The sequence below is a fragment of the Felis catus genome, chromosome B2 (assembly GCF_018350175.1).
Source record: "Felis catus isolate Fca126 chromosome B2, F.catus_Fca126_mat1.0, whole genome shotgun sequence".
Classification (NCBI taxonomy): domain Eukaryota; kingdom Metazoa; phylum Chordata; class Mammalia; order Carnivora; family Felidae; genus Felis; species Felis catus.
Window position 1 is genome coordinate 133,321,268 of NC_058372.1, and position 22,575 is coordinate 133,343,842.

Consider the following 22,575-nt stretch of genomic DNA (forward strand, 5'->3'; position numbering starts at 1 on the left):
GCATCTTCTCTATGCACACATATCCCCCATATCTTTCTTTTCTTATAAGGGCACAAGTGCTATGGGGCCAGGCCCCTTATGACCTCATTTAACTTTAATTACCTCTTTCAAAGCCCCGTCTCCAAATTACAGCCACATTGGGGGTTAGTGAGGGCTTCAACATATGAATTTAGGAAGATATAATTCAGTCCGCAACACGCACTTACGTGAAATATCCAGAATAGGCAAACTGATAATGACAGACAATAGAGAGTGGTTGCCAGAGGCTGGAGGGGTGGGGGGCTGGGAGGACTGGGGTGACAGCTAAGGAATGCAAAAGTTTCTCTCCGGGATGATGAGAATCTTCTGAAGTTGATTGTGCCAATGGTGTGACAACTCTGTGAATATGCTAAAAGTCATTGGAATTATACGTTTTATTTATTTTTAATTTTGCATTTTATGTGAGTGAATTGTATGCTATGTGAATTATATCTCAATAAAGCCATTGCTTACCAAATAAATAAATAAATAAATAAAGCCAAGGAGGCAAGAAGGTTCATCAGTAAAGTCTTTGAGAGGTAGCAGGAGTTCACTCATATGAACAAAGCTCAGAGCTAGGACGAAAGTCCTTCGAAATATATACAAAGAAGAAAAGAGCTACTTCTGATCCCTAACACTAAATATTCGGGGAATCTGGGACGGAGGAGCAGGTATCAGATCTGGGGCATGGGGTCAAAGCTGCCCTGCCTACAAACTTGGCATGAACCTGAGTCACAAAGGGTTGCCCTAGAGCTCCGTGAACTCCTGCCAAGGGCCACATTCACCTTAGAGACCAAAGAATGACATTGAAGCCTGGGCAGGAGACAGTCTTCAGTTTGGGAACTGGGCAGGGTACGAGGCAGGGCTGAGGTAATCTCTCTTGTGCTCCTGACTTCCCTCCTCCATTTCTTTAGAATTAGAATGTTCAACTTCAGTGAGCCTGTAATCCTTCTGATTCTCTTCTCTCACGAAGAATATGCTTTTGCTGTGTTTGCAAAGCATAGGTCTGCCAAACTGCATTTCTTAAGTGTGAATGCTATACTGTCATTTTCAGCTTGCTTATTGATCTTCTCCTCTGGCCTTCAAGATCCTGGAAGACGGGGACTGTTCTTGTTATCTCTACTCCCCCGATGGTTCACCGATGGCCGAGCTCCACAGACGTTTGTGAAATGAGTAATAGTAAATAAAGAAAATGAGGAACTTAATAAGTACTTGGCTTTCCCACTTTTAACTTGTTGGAATGCACATGAACTCCTTGCTTGTGCTAGATTGAGCCTTTGTCAGAATCAGCAAAACCAAAGAATCCTAACTAAAGCACTGGTTTTTTTCCACAGAGGCTTGACACCATTTTGAATAATAATGGTGTAGCATTTGTGGACCGTGTCCGCACGGGGCCCTAAGCTAAGCGATTTGGAGTCATTATCTCATGGAATCCTCACAGGAAGCCCCTGAGTGGACGTGTTCCTTACCCCCATTTTACAGAGGTGGAAACTGAGACTCGCAGTTGTTTCACCGACTTGCCCGAAGTCACAGCATTAATCGTAGTGGAGCCGTGATACCAACCTCAGAACTCCAAAGCCTGTGCCCTTATCCTCTATGTAACTACGACTTCTCCATATTTTAGTTTGCCAACATACTCTTGTGGGAGGTAAATGGAGAAAGAAGCAAGAGTTTAGGTATGAGACCGTTGACACCTTGCATTAGGAGCACACGCTGCTCCCCTGCCAATTCAGGCCGTAGTGTTCTGAGATCACCTTACCCCGTAGGCAAAAAAGTACTTGCCCCGAGGCAAGCAGCTCCTTGTGTTTAGAAGGAGACCATGAAAAGAAGACATGAGTGGAAAGGATGGGTGGGCTTCTCTCCCTCGATCATAAATTCAAGCCTGTAATCAACCAAAACCAGAAAGCCCCTTCAGAACGTTTTCACTGTCTACTGACTCAGCTTCCAGTTTTAGCCTTTTCCATTCCCCTCACACGTTTTAGCTGCGCTTCACAGAGTTCAGAGTCGAATGCTTACCAGAATGGAACGTTCTGACATTTCCGAACAACGGGCTCAGCTTGAGGTGTTTCCAAAAGGCACGCATCAAATGTCCGGAAAGTTGTTAATAAGAGATGCAACAGCTTTCGTATTGACCTCAGTCAACAAAATCAAGCGTTTGCTGATTTCATGGTTACCACGTACCAGTGCAAACAGTCTAGTGTTTTTCCCGTTTCCCATTTAGTTCTGTTACCTTAGCTGTGCATGTGTCCTGACCGGATAGCACTCAAGGATCGTTGTCGGCAAGGGTGAAGGGGGTGTTTGCACCCATGATGAAGGGGCAACTCCTGTTCCAGGAGAACTTGGAGTCGGTCAAGACCAAACCAAAATTCTAAGAAGGAGCAAGGTTGCTGATGCCAGTTGTATAAAATGTCCTCGGATTTCTAATGAACTGTGTGGACAGAGAGAGAGGAAGTCCAGACACCTCTCTGAGGTTCTTCTCTGAGAACGAGGGCACAATGCCCCGCCCTCTACTGTCTTCACCAACGAGCATGTTAGCGAGCTGCTCCTGTTGAAGGCCCAACAAGGAGTAACTCCTTCTCCCATCTGGCCCTGGTTCCGTTGCCAATGCTTGTCTCGCTGCCCGTTCCCATACAGTCCAGGTGCCCGTTCCCACTAGTCCAGGGCTAGGTCTGTCCTACCCATCATTATACCTCCAGAACCTGTCACACACGTGACTTAATGCAATTTTATTAACAACATAAATGAACCACAAAGTCAACGGAAAAGAAGAGATGCCTGGCAAAAAATATGGCTGGAAATGGGCTCCCCTGACATACAGAAGACCTTGGATCTCACAGAGGGTGCCCCTTACTCTGAGAGTGAGCCACACCTTGTCTGCTGGGGGAAGACTTTTGGATGATAAGATCTTTTAAAGACTAAGGTACTTTTCATCATTGTAACATGCTTTAAAAGCATGATAAAGCTTGGCTTTTAAAATGATCACTTCCTTAGTTTTTAATTTCTGAGCAAAGTAGCATATTTACGGATCAACACTTTTCTTTAGTCCATGCTTAAATCTAAGATGTATATCTATTTGAAATACACATTTTGAAAGTACCAGAAGAATTGAAATTAGAGGATACCATTTTCATGTTTCTTTTAATTTGCGTGAAACTTGAAGATGCTTAATTTTTCCATTATGTGACATTCATTGGAAAGGATTTATAATTTGAATCTAAATTATTTTTACATATCACTTAACTTCTCGCATTAGTCATCTAGTTGCCTCCTTCCTTCCTCCCAAAATCTTAGGATACAGTTTACACTTAATGTTTGATATGGAAGTATGATAACATTAATCAGTTCCTTATGTGCCTTGTCTTGAATCCGCATAGTAGTTGATAAAGCTCTTGAAAAAGCTTTGTAAATATTAATGTATAAAATTTTAAGGGGCGCCTGGGTGCCGCAGTTCCTTAAGCATCTGACTCTTGGTCTCAGCTCAGGTCATGATCTCGTGGTTCATGAGGTCAAGCCCCACATCAGGCTGTGGGCTGATGGCTAGGAGCCTGCTTGGGATTCTGTCTCTCCTTCTCTCTGCTCCTCCCCTGCTTGTGCACTCTCCCTCCTCTCTCTCTCTCTCTCTCTCTCTCTCTCTCTCTCTCTCTCTCGTAAATAAATAAGTTAAAAAAATGTATTGCTTCAATTTTCTATTGCTGAGGCAATCATCAGGAAGATTTTCACTTGGTTTTGACCATGGAAAGTCAATGGTAAATCACTAGACAGAAAGTCAGCCTTCCCATTTCTGTATTTCAGCCAAACTCAGATTCCCACCAGGGGACCTGATGCAGCCCCAGGTCTTCCTGAGTCAGAAGCACATCAGTTTGACACTTACTTTCTATTATCATCTGTTAGGTCCCTTATGCCCTTGCCTTCCTCCCAGTGATAAAACATGTGCCTATCTGCCCAGGAGAAGAGAGAGGTGATCAGAATATTTCAAGCACCAAACGGAAATGCAAACAGGGCAAGGTACAGTAATTGGAAGCAAGCATGTCGCCAAAACTAGACCTGGGAGAAGGGAGGAGGCTGGACGCATTTTGCAGTCTTAGCAAAGATTTCTAGATACAGGTGGCAGCAGCAAATTGCCTGTCAAGAGATTCGCTTCATAACAAGGCCAGCCATGTAGAACAGCCACTGCGCCATGAGGGCACCGCTGATGGCTGGGTCTTTGGGGCTCCCAGCCACTACAGGAATGACAGTCCTGTGCTTCCCAGCAACAGCCTCATCCCTGGAGGGTACGGAGACAGACAACAGGGTTAATGCCACCAGCCATCCCTTCAAACTGCCGCTGCAAACCATCAGTCAAACGCGGAATGGGAATCAGGGAGAGGGGGCAGGGAGCGAAGTCAGGCACGGGGTGTGGGGTGCAGGTGGAAAGAAAATGGAGAAGAAGAGCACCCATTTGTCTTCAGGATCCTTCTGTCATCTCTGGTTAACAGTTGGGGATAAACAGCAAGCTCAAGAACAGAAGGATTGAATAATGTCAGGTCCTGACTGTGTTTTTCTCATGTTTTCCTCAGCTGGGTGCTCTCAGATACCCCCAAAAGCTCTGGACACTTTTCCAAGCTCACGCACGCCCACATATACAGACATTCCTGGTATCTTCCTCGTGTTTGTTCATCTCTGTGTTTGAAACTGAAATGAGAGTAGGGAGACCGTACTGTGGTCAGTGTACCGACCTCCTCGTCATTTAGCTTCTGTACAAGAGATAAATTTTCCAGGCTGGCAAGGCAATGTCACTCTCAAAGTCAGGATCAATTTGAAATGTGCTTCCTCACACAGAGGAGAAGCCCTTCGGCCTCCTTGAGCCACCGTTCTATCCCTGAAGGGATGCGTCATATTGAGAACATAGGCAGGTGCGGGACCACATGGGTGGTGGCTCCTCCGTGCCTCTCAAGGCCAGTTCTCAGCACCCAGGCATCCACACTGGCTTAGCGGTGCCAACGTAGGATGCTAGGTGAACTGCAGGACTGGCTGCTGCCGCTTTAAGGAAAATCTACAAGTCAGATAGATCAGATAGATAGATCCCAGGGACCAAGTTGAATAACAAAAAGTCCAGTGATGGAACGCCTGGATGGCTCAGTCTGTTAAGCGTCCGACTTCAGCTCAGAGCATGACCTCATGGTTTGTGGGTTTGAGCCCCGCTTCGGACCCTATGCTGAGAGCTCAGAGCCTGGAGCCTGCTTCCGATTCTTTGTCTCCCTCTCTCTCTGCTCCTCCCCTGCTCGCTCAAGCGCGCTCTCCCTCTCTCTCAAAAATAAATAAACATTAAAAAATTAAAAAAACAAAACAGTGAAAAGGGAGTTTCACACTAGGAAAAAGGAGATGCTGGGGATGTAAAATTGGGTAAACATCCAACTTTGTGGAAAAACACCATGATGTTAAGACTAGAGCTTCAGAGGAAGGCAGTGGAGGTGTGGATTTTGAGAGACAAATCTGAAGAAGTTGGAAGAGAAGATCAAAACCAGTAGAGATCATTACAGGGTACCTGGGGGCAAACTCCTTGGTAAACTCACCTTTGACTTCTTCTGAGTACCTGGCCCCAGATAGCTGCCCAGGGAAAACCTGGTAAGTCAATGAATGAACACGCCGTGGTTGGAACACTCACTAAAAGAGCAATGGATGGAGAGCTGGATGGTTGTTCCTAAGAAAGCCTACACCTGCTTTCGAGGGCCCAGCCTCCTTGCATTCTCAGGCATGTTTTCTAAACTCGTGTCCTGGGGAAGCAGAAGGCAGTTCTCAGGTTCACTGAGCTAGAACAGCATTTTGATACAAACAGACCTGGGCCCCCTGAAAGAGTTATGCACTTGGCAGGAGCACCACCTTGAGTTCAGACAGAAGCACATCTGTGCCTCATTGATAATGTAATAACCTACATTACATTTTTGGCCGAGAGCACCTGTGCATGGCCCAGAACGTCAGCCCAGGGCAACCATTCTGATGGAGGTGATATTAACAGCTCTCATTAAAACTGATGACTATAGCGGTGCCCGGGAGTGCGGCTGCAGTGAGGCATCTGTCGGCATTTCCAGGACAAGCCTCTGTGAACAGGTTTTGGAGTTCACAACCCAACGACCGAAACATGCTTTGCATTGAACTGAGACCTGAAAAGAGAACCATCGTGGGGTAAAGAGAGCTGGCCTTTTAGAGCTGTAAGAGAATGGACGTTGTCACACTTGTACGTGTTCAACTCTACGTTATACGGAACATTTCGGTTTTCCTACCCCCATCTGCTCCATGGAAACGGAAGAGTACGTAAGGGTGGAGAATTTATTTCTGAGCTGGCTTGGGGACAGTTTGGGTGTCTTAACTTTTGTGTACAGTATCGGGGGTGCTAGGAGTTCTGGTACAATGGGCACTGACACTGGTATGCCAATCCATTATCCTAGGTAGGCGCCCATGTGTTTTGTGTACTGTTTTCTGCCCAGAACAAGGAAGCATGGGGTTCTCAGTGCTCCACCTGAGACTTTAAAGAGGTCACATATGGCTGGATCTCTTTCACTTTCAGCACAGCACCTTTCCCTGATGACAGAGAGAACCAGGCGCACCTTCGTGGTTCAGTCAGTAAAGCATCCGACTCTTGATTTCGACTCAGGTCATGGTCTCATGGTTTGTGAGATCAAGCCCCACATCGGGCTCTGTGCTGACAGCGCGGAGCCTGCTTGGGATTCTGTCTCCCTCTCTCTCTCTGTCCCTCCCCGGCTCACACACTAGCACGTTCTCTCTCTCTCTCTCTCTCTCTCAAAATAAATAAATAGACTTTTAAAAAGAGAGAGAGAGCTGAAGACACGCATTTCACTGACAGTGATTTGAAAGGGCTCTGTTGTCTTTTATTTTGACAAAAAGTGTCGTCAAATGCAATGCTGTCCTCAGCTAGGCAGGTTAATGCTCAATTGTCTATATATCCATAAATTGGTCCCATTGAGAATGTAAGAGCTACTCTTTCTACAAAAATATAAAGGATTATGTCCATGGAGGATTACTTTAAAAACATGGGCAGATTGCTTCATAAGCTCTGTTTTTTTAACAAGGATTGCTTGGGAAGAGAAAGGTTATCACTGTCTACAATATCCCTTCTCCACACACAATAGGAATTACATGAAGGCACCAATCAGATCATTCTGCTTCTCTGCCTCAAATTCCTCATGACTTCCTATTGGACTTTAAATAAAATCCATACTCATTATCATCCCCCAAGAGGACTGTATGACCTGGCCCCTGAAGAGTCTCATGGCCTCAGATCCTACCCCCGATCCCGTGTTCTCCACACACCAATGATACTTGATTTTCCAGTTTCTTGAGTGAACCAACCATTTTCCCCCACCTCAGAGACTTTGCACGTATGATGCTCTTTGCCTGGAATGCTTTTCTTCCGACGTTTAGAATGACAGCTCCTTCATATTCTTCCAGCTTCAATGTCCCTCCCCTTCTCCGAACTGCTGTATCTGAAATTGGTACCTATCCCAGCAGTCTCTATCTTGGCCCCCTGTTGGCTTCTTTTTAGAAACTTAGCACAGTTTGTTTTATTAATTTGCTCAGGTACTTGTCCTTTGTGTGCCACCTAAAAAGTACATTTCAGGGGCGCCTGGGTGGCGCAGTCGGTTAAGCGTCCAACTTCAGCCAGGTCACGATCTCGCGGTCCGGGAGTTTGAGCCCCGCGTCAGGCTCTGGGCTGATGGCTCGGAGCCTGGAGCCTGTTTCCGATTCTGTGTCTCCCTCTCTCTCTGCCCCTCCTCCATTCATGCTCTGTCTCTCTCTGTCCCAAAAATAAATAAAAACTTTGAAAAAAAATTAAAAAAAAAAAAAGTACATTTCAGGAGGGTCATTGTAGTCCCCGTGTCCAGCTTGGAGTAAGTGCTCAGTTAATATTTGTTGACTAAATCGAGATTTATATACAAGGTGATGGATAGGCTAAGCTTCTGTTGGTTGACTCACTAGACTTATTCTCTTTGTAGTATACATAAAAAAATAATTCCCCCTCGATCTTTACATAACCTCACATTTTACGAAGTCAGCTAGGATTCCCACACCAGAGTATAGTCTTCACAATCGGAGGAATAGATTCTCTTTTTTTACCTCTTTCTCTCCTTTGTGGCATCATAAAATTGTAGCTAATTTCTGGGGCACCTAGGTGTCTCAGTCAGCTGGGCGTCCAACTTCAGCTCAGGTCATGATCTCGCCGTTCGTGAGTTTGAGCCCTATGTCGGGCTCTGTGCTGACAGCTCTGAGCCTGGAGCCTGCTTCAGATTCTCTCTCTCTCTGTCTCTCAAAAGTAAATAAACATTAAAAAATAGATATGAGAATATTTATTAATGTTCCAACTGGGTCTGATTCTCTCAGAACATTAAGCCACATCTGGATGCAACTGGCTCAAGACCCCAAAGCTAAAAAAAAAAAAAACAAAAAACAAAAAACAGGTGTTTTGGACCCAGCCCCAAGCCTTCTGATGCCAAATCAGTGTACTATGACTGTGAGAAGGCAGGGTTACCTTAGGCATAGACAAAGCAGGAAGGTAGCGAGAATAGCCAAAGTATGGAAAGAGCCCAAATGTCCATCGATGGATGAATGGATAAAGAGGATGTGGTATATAGATACAATGGAGTATTACTTGGCAATCAAAAAGAATGAAGTCTTGCCATTTGCAACTACGTGGATGGAACTACAGGGTATTATGCTAAGTGAAATTAGTCAGAGAAAGACAAGTATCATATGACTTCACTCACATGAGGACTTTAAAGATACAAAACAGATGAACATAAGGGAAGGGAAGCAAAAATAATATAAAAACAGTGAGGGGACAAAACATAAGAAACTCTTAAATATGTAGAACAAACGTTACTGGAAGGGTTCTGGGAGGAGGGATGGACTAAATGGGTCAGGGGCACTAAGGAATCTACTCCTGAAATCATTGTGGCCCCATGTGCTAAGTTGGATGTAAATGAGACAATAAATAATTTAAGGAAGTTGTAAAAAACTAAAACTAAATTAAATAAATAAATAAACTAGCACTTTTAGCAATGAGACCAGATAGGTGGTAAAGGCATGATTTTTTTCTGTACAAACTAAGTTTGGATATTGCACACTTTGGTCAAAGTGATCCGATCTCCAAATAGTCTTTACATAAAAAGAGAAATAACATTTCCAGAAATAAAATAAGAATTAACAATCCATGATTTCTCCAAGTGAACCCATCAAGTGCTAGATACTCATGCTTTTGGATGGCTGGCTCTGGAATTTTTTTAAAAGATTGACTCCCCATGTTAGGAGTGGCAATACAATGCACGAAGGCTACAACTTTAGCCTTCTAGATATGACTATCATATCCATATCCATATGGATATCATATCATATCCATAATATGGATCTGACTATCATATCATATCCATAATAGCTTTCTCTGACTTACTTTATCAGATTCTTTCCTCTCTGACCCTTGCTGAAATTTGGTTGACTTCAAGGACAAGAAGAGTATTGCGTAGGAATGTGACGTTGGCGAGTTACTTACCCTCTAAGCCTCAGTTTCCTGTAACATAGGGAGGATAACCTACCTCAGGAAGTCTTTGAGGCAATTAAGATAATGCATGCAGGGCACTTAGCGCCATGTGTAGAAAAGATCTGATGCTAACCACTGCTGTGGTGGTTATCAGTATTATCATTAATAAAAATGCTCAAGTAAGAGAAGCTTTGGCAACCAAAAGCCTTGTTTTGGCTTGTTTTTTTTTTTAATTTTTTTTTCCACGTTTTTATTTATTTTTGGGACAGAGAGAGACAGAGCATGAACGGGCGAGGGGCAGAGAGAGAGGGAGACACAGAATCGGAAACAGGCTCCAGGCTCTGAGCCATCAGCCCAGAGCCCGACGCGGGGCTCGAACTCACGGACCGCGAGATCGTGACCTGGCTGAAGTCGGACGCTTAACCGACTGCGCCACCCAGGCGCCCCTTGGCTTGTTTTTAAAGGGAGGCTGGCACAGCTGGGAGCCAGCGAGGAGCAAAGAAACATAGGTAAGGTAATAGAATACCTCGGAAATAGCCTACCAATCCTGTCATTCGGCTTCCACTAGGACCTCTATCCAGCCACTTCACCCCTCTGAGTTTTTGTTTGCTGCTCTGTAAAAGAAAGATAATGTCCACTCTTCCTTTCTCAACACATTGACAAGCATTCAGATGATGTACTTTGAATATCTTAACGGAAATGTTAAATATTGCTCTCACGTGTTTCACTTAATTGACTGTCAGTTCAATCAAATCAGTGATTCTCAACCTTGCGGGCACATTAGAATCAACTGGAAGCTTCTAAAAATCCAAAGGCTCAGGCCATACCCTAGACGACTAAAGCTGGAATCTGTAGGAGAGAGACCCAGGCTCAGTACTATTTTTTCTCTCCAAAAGCAATTCCAATATCCAGCCAAGGTTAAGAGTCAGAGGATAAAGTATTTCTCAGACTTGTACAGTGATAAGGAGCCCCAGGGTCCTTCCATTCCTCATTCCTACAGAATTAGCTTCCAAGAGAAGGGACTGGGTGTCTGTATTTTCTTTTCTTTTCCTTTTTTTTTTTTTTTCTTGAGAGAGAGAGAGAGCGGGGATGGGCACAGAGAGGGGGAGAGGGAGAATCCCAAGCACGCTCCCTGCTGACAGCACAGAGTCCCATGCTGGGCTTGATCTCAAGAACCGTGTGATCCTGACCTGAGCTGAAATCAAGAGTGGGACCCTTAACCGACTAAGCCACCCGGGCGCCCCATGGGAGTCTGTATCTTCAACAATTACCCCTAGCTGTCTCTTCTCAGCAGGCAATTATGAGAAATACTGTGTTGAATCAGAGCCTGAGAGCTGGAAGGAATAATGTTTAAAGTCTTCATACTTGATTCATCTCTAAACCATGTGAAACTTTATGAATCCCTTGAACGAAAGGCGAGTGTGTGTTAACCAAGTATGTGAACAATAAATAATACGACTGATAGCTCTCTTAGTGCCAGAATCTCACCAGCCCCTTTCTAGAGTTTCAGGAAATCTTGACTGATGGATAAGATTTTCAGTGTTTCAGAATTTTTCTTGATTAAACAACTTATGATCACAAGAAACGCATCGAAAGAAGAAGGCTTCCATTTAAGAATAAATGTTTGAATATTGTGAAATAAGGTAATAAGCTCAAGGTTTGGTGTGCAGGATGGAAATGGGGTGGACGTAACTAAATTTTTATTTTGTCCCCTACAAAAAGGATATACTGCATAGCTCTGTAAAGCCTATGTTATTACTTTTAACTCTCCTGGGGAAGCTAGGTAGATCAGGTTTAATGTAAATAACACACAGACAAGCTACTATGGCAAATATGAGGGGAAAAGAAGTAATTAACTGCTGATATCCAAGTTGCAAAACTCTGCTCAACTCTGTGCATGGCAAGAACATTTCCACTCCCCCTCACTATTTTGAAAGCATCAAATTCTGCCGGAACCTCTGGTCTATGAGTTTCACTGAACACTCTAGCACTGTCTTTGAAAAGTTAAGTCTTGCAGAACCCCGTTTTCGCTGAGGCCACATCCACTTGCCTGGCCTACGTAGTTAACACAAGCTTTCTTCCTTCCTATTCCTTGCACTGTTTGAGTCCAGCCTTTGTCTGGGCTTTGGGTGAGCCATAAATACTGTCAGTACTTAGAGACTGTGTTTAATTCTAAGCTTGTTAAGAAAAAAGATAATGGAGATTGATTTTAATGAATATTTCTAAGTTCAGAACGTTTGCATTCCTTTAAAATGGCTTTGTAAAATTTACTCACTTCTCAACTTTGCCAGATAAGGCATTTGGGAAAAAATGATGCTGGATTGAGTCTGGGTTTTATCTTTGGAAACGATATCAATTTGCTCCAAGTAATCAGTGCTTATTTTAATGTGCATTCACCATTCCATTCCGTAGCATCTCTCATTTCTGAAAAAAGTGCTTTCATAGGGAGAATCAATGTAGCCTAACTTTTTGTGATATGAAATAACAGTATGTTGTTGCTGCATTTGCTTGTATTTGGGGGAAAGTTCTTCCAATTACTAAGAGGGGTGTATTACACGTGCTTGGCGTGGCATGGCGGGTGGAGACGTGACCCCACCTCTTGTGCCGACTCAGCGTGTATGATACCCAGACAGAGAGGGGGGCCACGGGTCTTCCTAAGTGTGTGCCCTCCCCATTTCCAGCTTCTTTAGGTTTTTACACTTGTTTGTGTTTTGGGTGCTTTGTTGAATCATTTCTGTTATATTGTGCGTTGGATTCGGTGGGGAGGAAGTTGGCCAGTGAGCAGAGAGATAGGAATTTCTTTTAAAACTACACAGGGCACCTAAATGGCTCAGGTAGTGATCCCATGGTCCATGAGTTCCGGGCCCCTGTCGGGCTCTGCACGAAGAGTGCGGAGCCTGCCTGGGATTCTCTGTCTCCCTCTCTCTCTGCCCCTCCCCCGCTCATGCCGTCTCTGTCTCTCTCAAAATAAATACGTAAACTTAAACAAAACACAAAACTTTAACTGTATTGCAGCTAAGGGCCGTTTCCCCACTGTCAGCCCATTCCCAGTGCCCATTCGACCAGCTCTCACGTTCTTCGCGTCGAAAATGCCTTGATTTGTCTATGTAAGTGTTTGATACACAGTAGGATATAAGGCATAATGCACAATCATTGTTCGGAAGATGCCAATCGTGTTACTCTGCTAGAGCTGCTATCCCCAAGTGCCACAGATGAGCGACTTAAACGACAGAAAAGTATTGTCTCGCAGGGGCGGAAGCTACCAGGTGTTGGAGGGTTTCTTCCTTCTGAGGGCTGGGAGGGGGAATCTGTTCCAGGCTTCTCTCCTTGGCTTGTAGATGGCTAGCTTTCTGTTCGCACAGTGTTCTCCCTGTATGCGTGTGTCTCTGTCCAAATTTCCCCTTTTTAGAGTCAGATTAGCGCCCACCCTAATGACCTCATTTTAATTTAATTACCTCCGTAAAAGATCCTATCTCCAAATAAGATCACGTTCAGAGGTACTGGGGTTAGACCTTCAACAGAGGAGTTTGGAGGAGACACAACCCAACGCACAACAGCAATGTCATACGTGACTTTTTAAACAATGTTCGTAGACGATCAAATCGTAGCTGGGGCACCTGGGTGGTTCACTTAGACATCCGACTCTTGGTTTCCGCTCTGGTCATGATCTCTGGGTGTGGGGAGTTCAAGCCCTGGGATTCTCTGTCTCCCTCTCTCTCCACCCCTCCTCCACTCCCTGTGTCGCTGTCACTCTCACGGTAAATAAACTTTTTTTAAAAATCAAATTAAATTAAAGTTAACAGTTAAAAATGTTCATATGCCATCAAATCATAGCTGAGACATAAAAATTGACCTGTGGAAAGAAAACCTTAATTTTTATTATTACTGCTGGTATACCTGAGTTCTTTTCTGCGGGTAAACAGGCATCTCCCACAGTTGTGAGAAAGAAAATAGTACAGGTTAACTGGCCTAGATCTCTGCCTGATCTACGGTTGTCATCCAATGTACGCAGAACTTCTGATTCTGTAGTCTTAGCTTCAGTGCTCCTGAGAGTCAAACTCCAAAACAAAAGTGACATCCTGTGGGGCAGAATTTCTCCTTTGATTACTTAGGCAGGTAAAAGGATGCAGAGACCGATGCCTTCCTTGTACAGGCAAGGAAACAAGGGTTAGAAAAGAGAAGTGAGGCGAGGCCACAGGGGTCCTCAGTAGCCGCCCTGGACCTTGAACTTGGACCTCACAACTCAATTCCATATTCCCCCGTCACCTCACGCTCTCTACCCTGTGTGCCAGGTATCCCCGCCCGGCCCGCCTAGCAACATTTACCCACAGCTCACTCACATCTGACTTCTCTTACCCATTTCATTTTTTTAATTGACACATCATAATAAAGTGCTCAGTACCCAATTGATGCCCATGAGGAGGATCAGAATTCTGGAGTTTCACTCAGGTGGTTGTTTCCAGAGAAGCCTGGGAAACCAAAAAGAAAACCAAAACAAAACACTAAGTGTCTGATTTGTATCAGGCAGTCGGCTTCTTGACCCTTCAGTTCCAACTTTTTAGCTAAGACTTGCCTTTGCCATAAATACAAATATATGCTTCAAGGCAGAAAACAAATTTTGTCTGAGACGTCTGGCTAGTGGGAGTTACCCTTGAACACGAAAACAACAGCAAGACCTTTACCTCTGCTCTGCCCAGTCTTGGTTAATGCATCGTTACTGGTATGTGAGGTGTGTATTTTAGAAACCACCTCCCTAATTCAGCCAATTCACAAAGAAACTGTGGCCTGGGCCGTGGCTTGCCCAGAGCCCCTCCGGTTAAAGAGACCCGGGGACAGGTCCCTTGACATCCCATCCAGAACTCTGAACACCCCTCGTAACACTGCTTACTGGTTATTTAGCACATGTGTAAACTCTTGGAAGTTTAATTCCTCTTTCCCCAGGAAGATGAGAGAAACAGGAGCCCTACTGTTCATTGGTGGGGGACCTCATATTTTACACGTAGCTCTGTTATGTCACTCTCATATTAAAGAGTTGACTGTGTTTTCTCAATACATAACTTCAGGTGACTATTTCCTGATGCCTTGCTAATGCTCCTTAGACCTAAACTTATCTGTGTGTGCTTTATGGGGAAATGCAGGCACACTTACTTTTCATATTTTAAAGTTCTATGGAAAACTTGTTTAGTTAAAAGGAAAGTTGTATTTAAAAATCTTAGGCGCGCCTGGGTGTCTCAGTCAGCCGAGCGTCCGACTTTGGCTCAGGTCATGATCTTGCAGTTCACGAGTTCAAGCCCCACGTCGGGCTCTGTGCTGACAGCTCGGAGTCTGGAGCCTGCTTCGGATTCTGTGTCACCCTCTCTCTCTGCCCCTCCCCCACTTGCGCTCTCTCACTCTCTGTCAAAACTAAATAAACATTAAAAAAATTTTTCTTTAATCTTAAAATTTTCTTTCAGATTTCTTATAAGTTAGTTGTTGTTTTTTTTTTAACTTCTTTTCAGGGTTATTAAGTTGGGTTAAACTATACTAAACCCCAGCTGTGTTTTTTTGAGCCTAAAATCCTGGCCTGTGTGGACCAACCCTACAGAGTGGTCTCAGAACAAAGGGTGTTCCAAGATGCAGGCAGTTCGTGCCGCGTGAACGCTAATTCTAGAACATTAGACTTATCGTGTTAAATTGCTTTCTGGATGTTTCTCTGTGGAAGTCTTGGAATAATCCTCCCTTTCCTTTCCTTGAGCCAAGAAAATTCTGAACCAGAACAATTTAATTTCAGCGTGTGGAAAAGCTATACTCAATGAACCGAACACAGTGCTAAGATAGGTTTTTTGGGGGGAGGGGGGGATGGAACAAGGACATTTTGATCACTTTTGTATGTTACTAAAATCTCTGGATTTCTCTATAAAAGTTCTACAAATATTTCCATGCTTCGTTTCAGAGGATCATTTTTGCAAACTTTGTTTCAAAGTCTGAGCAGCTCAAGAGTAAACCTCTCTGCGCCATAGTTATTGTGTTATATGTTAAGCATTTGGAAGGAACCCCGAGGAGGCCTCAGGAAGCAGTTACTGCCTCTTGACTTATCATCCTGAAGGCGATTTGTTTTAAAGTTGATAATCCCTAGGGCTACAAGAGTGTCCCACATCTGCCCTGAATTGAAAACAGATTCCCATTAAGAGCCTTACATCAGTGCTGCGGATTCATTCGATCTGAGTCAGAAAGGAAGTCAGAGAACATTCGAACGTATGGCCTGATAGCTACACAGCAGCTCCCTTCATGGAGGATCAGGACCGCAGGGTACGTAGATATCCATTTTCAAATTTTTTAGAACGGTGTTTCTGTGCAGAAGCGTCCTTCGGACGTTTAGGCAGGAATATTCGGAAGGGGACTATGGTAGCTAATAGGTGACAAGTAACCCTTGTCTGGGACTGTCAGGGCTACTAACGGATTGCTCAGAATCCCAAGAGGCTCGGAAGGCAGTGCTGCTTCAGAATTTTTCTGCCAGGTTTTGCCGTTTTGGGGACTTATCACTTATATGAGAATATATATTCCTATAATTATGCAGATATTTATATAAAAGTTTCCCCCCACACTGAGACTCTAACACGGTTTTGTAAGCCAAGAAGTTGTTACTGCTGAAAAGCCAGCACTTTTCCAACCTCTGCTTATCTGTGAAATTATTTTAAAAGATGTGCATTCGTGCTAAGAATGTAGGCTATAACTATGTATCCCTTACCATAAGCCTCAAGGGACAGGGACCATCTGAGTAACTGTGTAGCATTTAATATTCTACTGAAGTCTTAGCTTTGTTTTGGTCTTCTCTGTTAAAGCAGTATATTATTATTCTGGGAAGTGCTTCCCTTTTTAAAAAATTTATTTATTCGGAGAGGGTGTGCGAGTTGGGGGATAGGGGCAGAGGGAGAGGGAGAGAGAATCCGAAGCAGGCTTCACGCTATCAGCGAGGACACCCACACGGGGCTCGAACTCACGAACCGTGAGATCATGACCTGAGGCGAAGCCTCAAGAGTCAGATGCTTAACTGACTGAACCACATCGGTGCCTCGTGCTTTTCCTTTTTATTTATTTTTTTTTAAGTTTATTTATTTATTTTTTGAGAAAGAGAGCAAGCACGAGAGGGGGAGGGGCAGAGAGAGAGAGAGAGAGAGAGAGAGAGAGAGAAGAAGAAGAGAGAGAGAATCCCAAGCTAAGAGCGTGGAGCCCTATGCGGGGCTCAATCTCACAAACCGTAAGATCATGACCTGAGCTACAATCCAGAGCCGGTTGCTTAAGCAACTGTGTCACCCAGATGCCCATGCTTTTTCTTTTTAATTAGAAACGAGGTTAGACTTGTCCATTAAAGATGATTAAAGGAAAGAGCATAGAGTGGTTATGAACAAGGAAGGATCTGAGGGCCCAGAAGCTTGAGGCACAGATCCTGAGCCCTCCAGCCTGGCTCCTTCTGGCTCCTTCTCCGATTCTGGACTGGGCTTTGGGGAGTGGGGGCCTCATGGGTTACTTCCAGAAGTCTATTCCCCTGGCCGTCTTCTCTGAGAACCTCAGGACTGTGCCTAGTACAGTTGATGTCTGATACGTACCTGTTGAATGAAAAGAGAATTATGAAAAGGAACCCTAGAAGAAGCGTCAGTCTGAACATACCGACCTAGTGCGCCTCGTTAAATTTCCACCCATCTTTTTGGTAAGATTCATGCCCAAAGTAGTGACCAGGAGGCCCTGGGTAATTGAGAGAAAAGTGTTCGTGTGGCGGTCAGAACAGTCGCATGTAAAATGCCTGATTCCGTGGTTATGGTATTAACAAAGTAAGGAAGTCTGAAATATGAGTCTTGAGAGGTAACAATCGTGTCCTAGGAGATTGTTCAGGAATCTGAGGAAAGCTGGTATGGGAGAGAAGGAACAAACACAGCTGGCCATCTTTCGCTTCCACTCCGTGCAGACGGGCCCATCACAAATGTTCTGACAGTACAAAGCCCGCCCTTGTTACACGCGCTTCCCCTGGTTTCAGAAACAATACGTTGAGAGCAGCCCAGTTGGCAGGTAAGATTTTCTGTACAAATGCCAAAATCCTGTTCCCTCTTGACTGGTCGCCCACAGTTCTTGAAAGAGGGAAGGTTTTTCAGATGCCAGAAATTGACTGCGAACTGTGTCATGGGACTATGCCCTCTTAATCCCAGCAAGACAGAGGCTTCCTTTTAGAAAAGGAAGCACATTTGGGTTTTTGTGCTAGAGCATCCAAAAAGATGTATTGATCAACTCGGACAGAAAGGGGAATTATTAGGCTTAGAAACATCTCTTCTGTCCTATTTAAGGAAGACTGGCAAATGAGCCTTGAAATCTATAGAAATGGTTCTAGTTGAGAGACCAGCTACCTCTTTGGGAGATAACTATATATATATCTTAATTTAACTAACCTACTTAATCTCAACCCCAGAGGTTTGGGAAGAAAAGAAAAGCAATGTGGCAGACACTTCCAGGGTGAAACCCGTATCATAAATTTAACTACCATTACCATAAGTGATACCCACCTCCCAAACGCTCTCTGCTACTTTGTGAGTAACAAAATAAACAAATGACTGTATCCCCTTTCCCTGGCCCGTATCTGAACACGAGACATGTCACTAAGGGGCCGTGCCACCAAGCCAATTCACGGCCTCGCTTCTCTCTGGAAGTTTCGTAAGCCATTGTTTGGAATTCAGAACACATTATCCCCCAGAAACAAGTTTGGCTCCCAGCTCAACCCCTGAATGCAGATTTAGCCGCAAGTAGTGAGGATTTGTGACAAGTTTCTGGAAATGGACAGCAAGAGCTTTTATCATTTTGTTTAATGCCACTAGAGAATAAATTTTACAATGAACTGTAGTACCGCTTTGGAGAGCGTTTTTAATGTCCTTGAGAATTAATTCTTGGCCTTGCGCCCTGTTCCTTTCTTTGTTTGAACCCCAACCAGCCATCCTGCGTGCTTTGTCTCCTGCTACTTCCTCAATGGTACCCTAGGTTAGAGTCCTAGTAAATTATTTGCATGTTGTTTTTTACTCCTGGTTTATCCTGCCTGGAATGTCTTCCTCCCCTTCTGATTCCTGCCAAACTTTTGATCAGCTCAAATATTAACACAGTTAAAACTCCTCTGTGGGGCCTCAAACTCGTGCCTCTCTGCTCCCTTGGTCACAAAGCCCTGTGAAAAGCTTTTGCACATAGCTTCAGGTGGTTCCTCTATTGACCTTCGAAATTGCCAAGGACTACAGTTTGAAAATATGCCCTATGAAAAGTCATAAATTCCCTCCCCACCTCTCCTCATTTCTAGAACACCTCAAAATACCTTGATGTATTAGCATTCACCACATTATATTGCGATTTATAATTGACGTGTTGTGTCCTCTTCTCTAAGCTGAGAACTCCTTAAAGATAGAGATTTCCTCAGAACTTATTGCAATGCCTGAAACAAAGTAGATAATTAATAAAAGAATAGGGAGATGGATGGATGGATGGATGGAAGGATAGATGGAGGGATGAATATATAATCGGGTGCATAAATGGCTGGTATGATTGGATCAATGGATGGATGGATAGATGGATAGATGGATAGGTGGGACTACTGGAGAAAAAGCTTTAGAGAAGGATGAAGAACTATTTAAAAACTTCTATGGGGGGCGCCTGGGTGGCTCAGTCGTTTGGGCGTCTGACTTTGGCTCAGGTCATGATCTTGTGTTTCATGAGTTCAAGCCCCACATCAGGCTCTGTGCTGACAGCTCAGAGCCTGAAACCTGCTTAAAATTCTGTGTCTCCCTCTCTCTCTGCCCCTCCCCCTGCTCACGCTCTGTCTCTCTCTCCCAAAAATAAATATTTTTAAAATTTTTTTTAATAAAATAAAAAATAAAAACATGTATGGAATTCTGGATGGATCTTTCAGAAAGTTTCAAGGGTATGATATGGATAGAATCTGTCTATTATTCTATTTACACTGTTTTGTATGGGAGGGATTATGAGCAGTGGGAAGAAATTGGAGCTTGGAGTAAGAATATATGGGTTCGGGGGCGCCTGGGTGGCTCAGTCAGTTAAGGGTCCCACTTCGACTCAGGTCATGATCTCACAGTTCATGAGTTCGAGCCCCGGGTCGGGCTCTGTGCTGACAGCTCAGAGCCTGGAGCCTGCTTCAAATTCTATGTCTCCTTCTCTCTCTGCTCCTCCCCTGCTCATGCTCTGTCTCTCTTTCCTTCAAAAATAAACAATAATAAAAAAAAAAACATAAAAAAAAAGAATATATCTCTAGCTCTCTACTTTCTAGCTATGTGGCCTTGAACAGATCATTTACCTCTCTAGTTTTGCTTTTACTTCTCCGTAAGATGGGAGGAACACCTACCTTCGAAGAGCTTTTGTAAGGATTTTGTAAGTTTTGCAAGGATTAAGTGGTAATCGATCTAAAATCCTCTAGTCTAAGCCATACCAGGTTGAAGATAGGTAGTAAATATCAGTCTAAATCTGAAATGGCAGACATAGAACTTTGAAACCGGAAGAAACCTGGGCCCCTGGGCCCAGACCTGGACAGTCACCTGGTGCCACTCACCCCCTTCATTTTGATTCAGCTTGTCAACAGCATGGCTCTACGTTCTATCAGCCACTTTGCATATTGCTTGGGTGATTAAAAATAAAATAGACTTGGAAGTGTGGAAAAAAAAAAAAAAGAAGAGGGTTTCAGGGGATTTGTGAGAGAGTATAAGAAGGAAACATTCCAAAGTAGAATTCAGTAAGCTGTGATAGAAGAAGAGGGATTATTTGCACATTTAAAACAAGTAGGGGGGCAGGGATTAAGAAAAAGCTGTTTGGTGGAAGGTAGTTACAAAGAGAAAGAAAGAGAAATCGCACTGGTGAGAAATTAACACTTCCAGGATTGTAAAAGGAATTATTGTTAACATATATACCTCCAGGGGCGCCTGGGTGGCGCAGTTGGTTAAGCGTCCGACTTCAGCCAGGTCACGATCTCGCGGTCCGTGAGTTCGAGCCCCGCGTCAGGCTCTGGGCTGATGGCTCAGAGCCTGGAGCCTGTTTCCGATGCTGTGTCTCCCTCTCTCTCTGCCCCTCCCCCGTTCATGCTCTGTCTCTCTCTGTCCCCCAAAAAATAAATAAACGTTGAAAAAAATTAAAAAAAAAAAAACATATATACCTCCAAGTACATGCCTAGGCATTTGCAGCCCCCAAAAGTGCCTTGTATATTTCGCGTACTTTACATAAGTAGTAAGGATAGTAATACATTCCCAACTAACACTTATTATGCCATTTACCAGGTGCCAGGCACCCTTCGAAGAGTCGTTTTAACCTCACAACGACCCTGTGACGTACACACATGTGTACATACATACATACATGTGTGAGGAACATAAAATCTTTATTTTACTGACTGGAGGGCACACAACCAGTCATATGACCGGGAAGTATAGGAGCCAGTACTTGGGCCCATGCAGGCTGGCTCCAGAATCTACACACTCACACAGAAATGTACTCACAGCTGATGTGGCTCCTGGTGCAGATCAAATGGCCGACTCAGCTGCCATCGTCAACAACACTCTAAAATCCCCTTCGGTGAATATATCCCTATGGATGTACTTTTTTTTTTTTTAATTTTTTTAATTTTTTAAATTTATTTTTGACAGAGAGAGAGAGAGAGAGAGAGAGAGAGAGAGAGAGAGAGAGACAGAGCATGAGCGGGGGAGGGGCAGAGAGAGAGGGAGACACAGAATCCGAAGCAGGCTCCAGGCTCTGAGCTGTCAGCCCAGAGCCCGACGCGGGGCTCGAACTCACAGACCGCGAGATCATGACCTGAGCCGAAGTCGGACGCTCAAACCGACTGAGCCACCCAGGCGCCCCTGGATATACTTTTTATTTTATTTTATTTTATTTTATTTTATTTTATTTTATTTTATTTTATTTTATTTTATTTATATTTTTTGGATATACTTTTTAAAATACAATTTTAACACCTGAAAAGTCAGAGTGGTAGAGTTTTATAGCATGGAGGGACATTTGGTTCATTATGCCCAGATCAACCAGGGAAAGTCAGGGACATTTGGTTCATTATGCCCAGATCAACCAGGGAAAGTCAGCTTCAGGGTCACTGGTCAGAATCTCCAGGGACAGACTGGCGGCAAGGATCAGATGATCTTAGCGGCCCACATAGCATTGTGGCAGCAGAAAAAACATCACCTTTATTCGAGATAATGTCCAGGGAATTCTAAAAAAAGTTCTTCCTGGAAGTTTGTAGTCATTGCTATGGTGACACTCCGTTTTCCAAATATGAAAATAAAGATAATCATGCATTATCCTTCCTCTTTTTTTTTTATGAAGTGTCATCTATTTTTATCGGTTTTTAAAAAGGAACAAAATATACGGTCTTTCAACACTCCCTTTTTGTTTCCTAGATTGAGTTTAAAAGGACCATGTGCTACAAATACTCCATGACTCGTATGCCATCCCTGAACACTTACCTCTCCCTCAAATTCCTCTGGGCAATTTTGAGTCCATCCTCCCTTTATCAAAAGAGAGACTTGTTCAAATAGTTAACACATTTAACAAATTGCACAAATTCTGATCCAAAGACATGTGAGGTAGGCAGAAAAAATGTGAGTTCTGCCCTCTTCTACCTGTTTGAATTAGTGTTAAGTGTTACTATAATTAATACAATCACTATGCAAGTGCTACAAAGTTATCTAATTCTCTGGCTATTTCAGTCATTCCTATTTTAAGCCGTTCACATGCCCCACTGATGTTTGAGGGCATGGCTTTTGGATGAATAGGTAGGTAGGTTTCTTGGAGAGGTTGCCAGACGTTTTGCCTGTCTCCAGTACAACCAGTGAACGACCCACCTGAGTCCGTACCTTTGACTCAGGAAAACTGGAAAAAGTAGCATTTGACACCAAGAATCATAAAAATCAGGAGCCAGGAAGAACCTAGTCTTCTTCTTGGATTACAGTCCAGGGAAAGGAAGGAAGAGAGGGAGGGAGTGGAGGGGAGTCAGTGGATTCGCTAGGTCT

The 22,575-nt window shown here is 43.9% G+C and overlaps 1 protein-coding gene across 6 annotated transcripts in view; it reads left to right on the forward strand.

Annotated features, from left to right (window-relative positions):
- SASH1 (SAM and SH3 domain containing 1) overlaps nt 1-22,575 on the forward strand; it is a 337,965-nt gene that overhangs the window by 62,072 nt on the left and 253,318 nt on the right. The window contains exon 1 of one of the 6 annotated variants that reach the window (XM_023254478.2): nt 15,725-15,835. The exons of 4 other annotated variants lie outside the window; for them this stretch is intronic. In XM_023254478.2, the coding sequence (XP_023110246.1) occupies nt 15,815-15,835 (21 nt within the window). In that variant the 5' untranslated portion in view covers nt 15,725-15,814. Of the gene's footprint in view, nt 1-15,724; nt 15,836-22,575 lie in introns of those variants that run through there. One more of the 6 variants, XM_023254481.2, reaches the window with a different exon arrangement.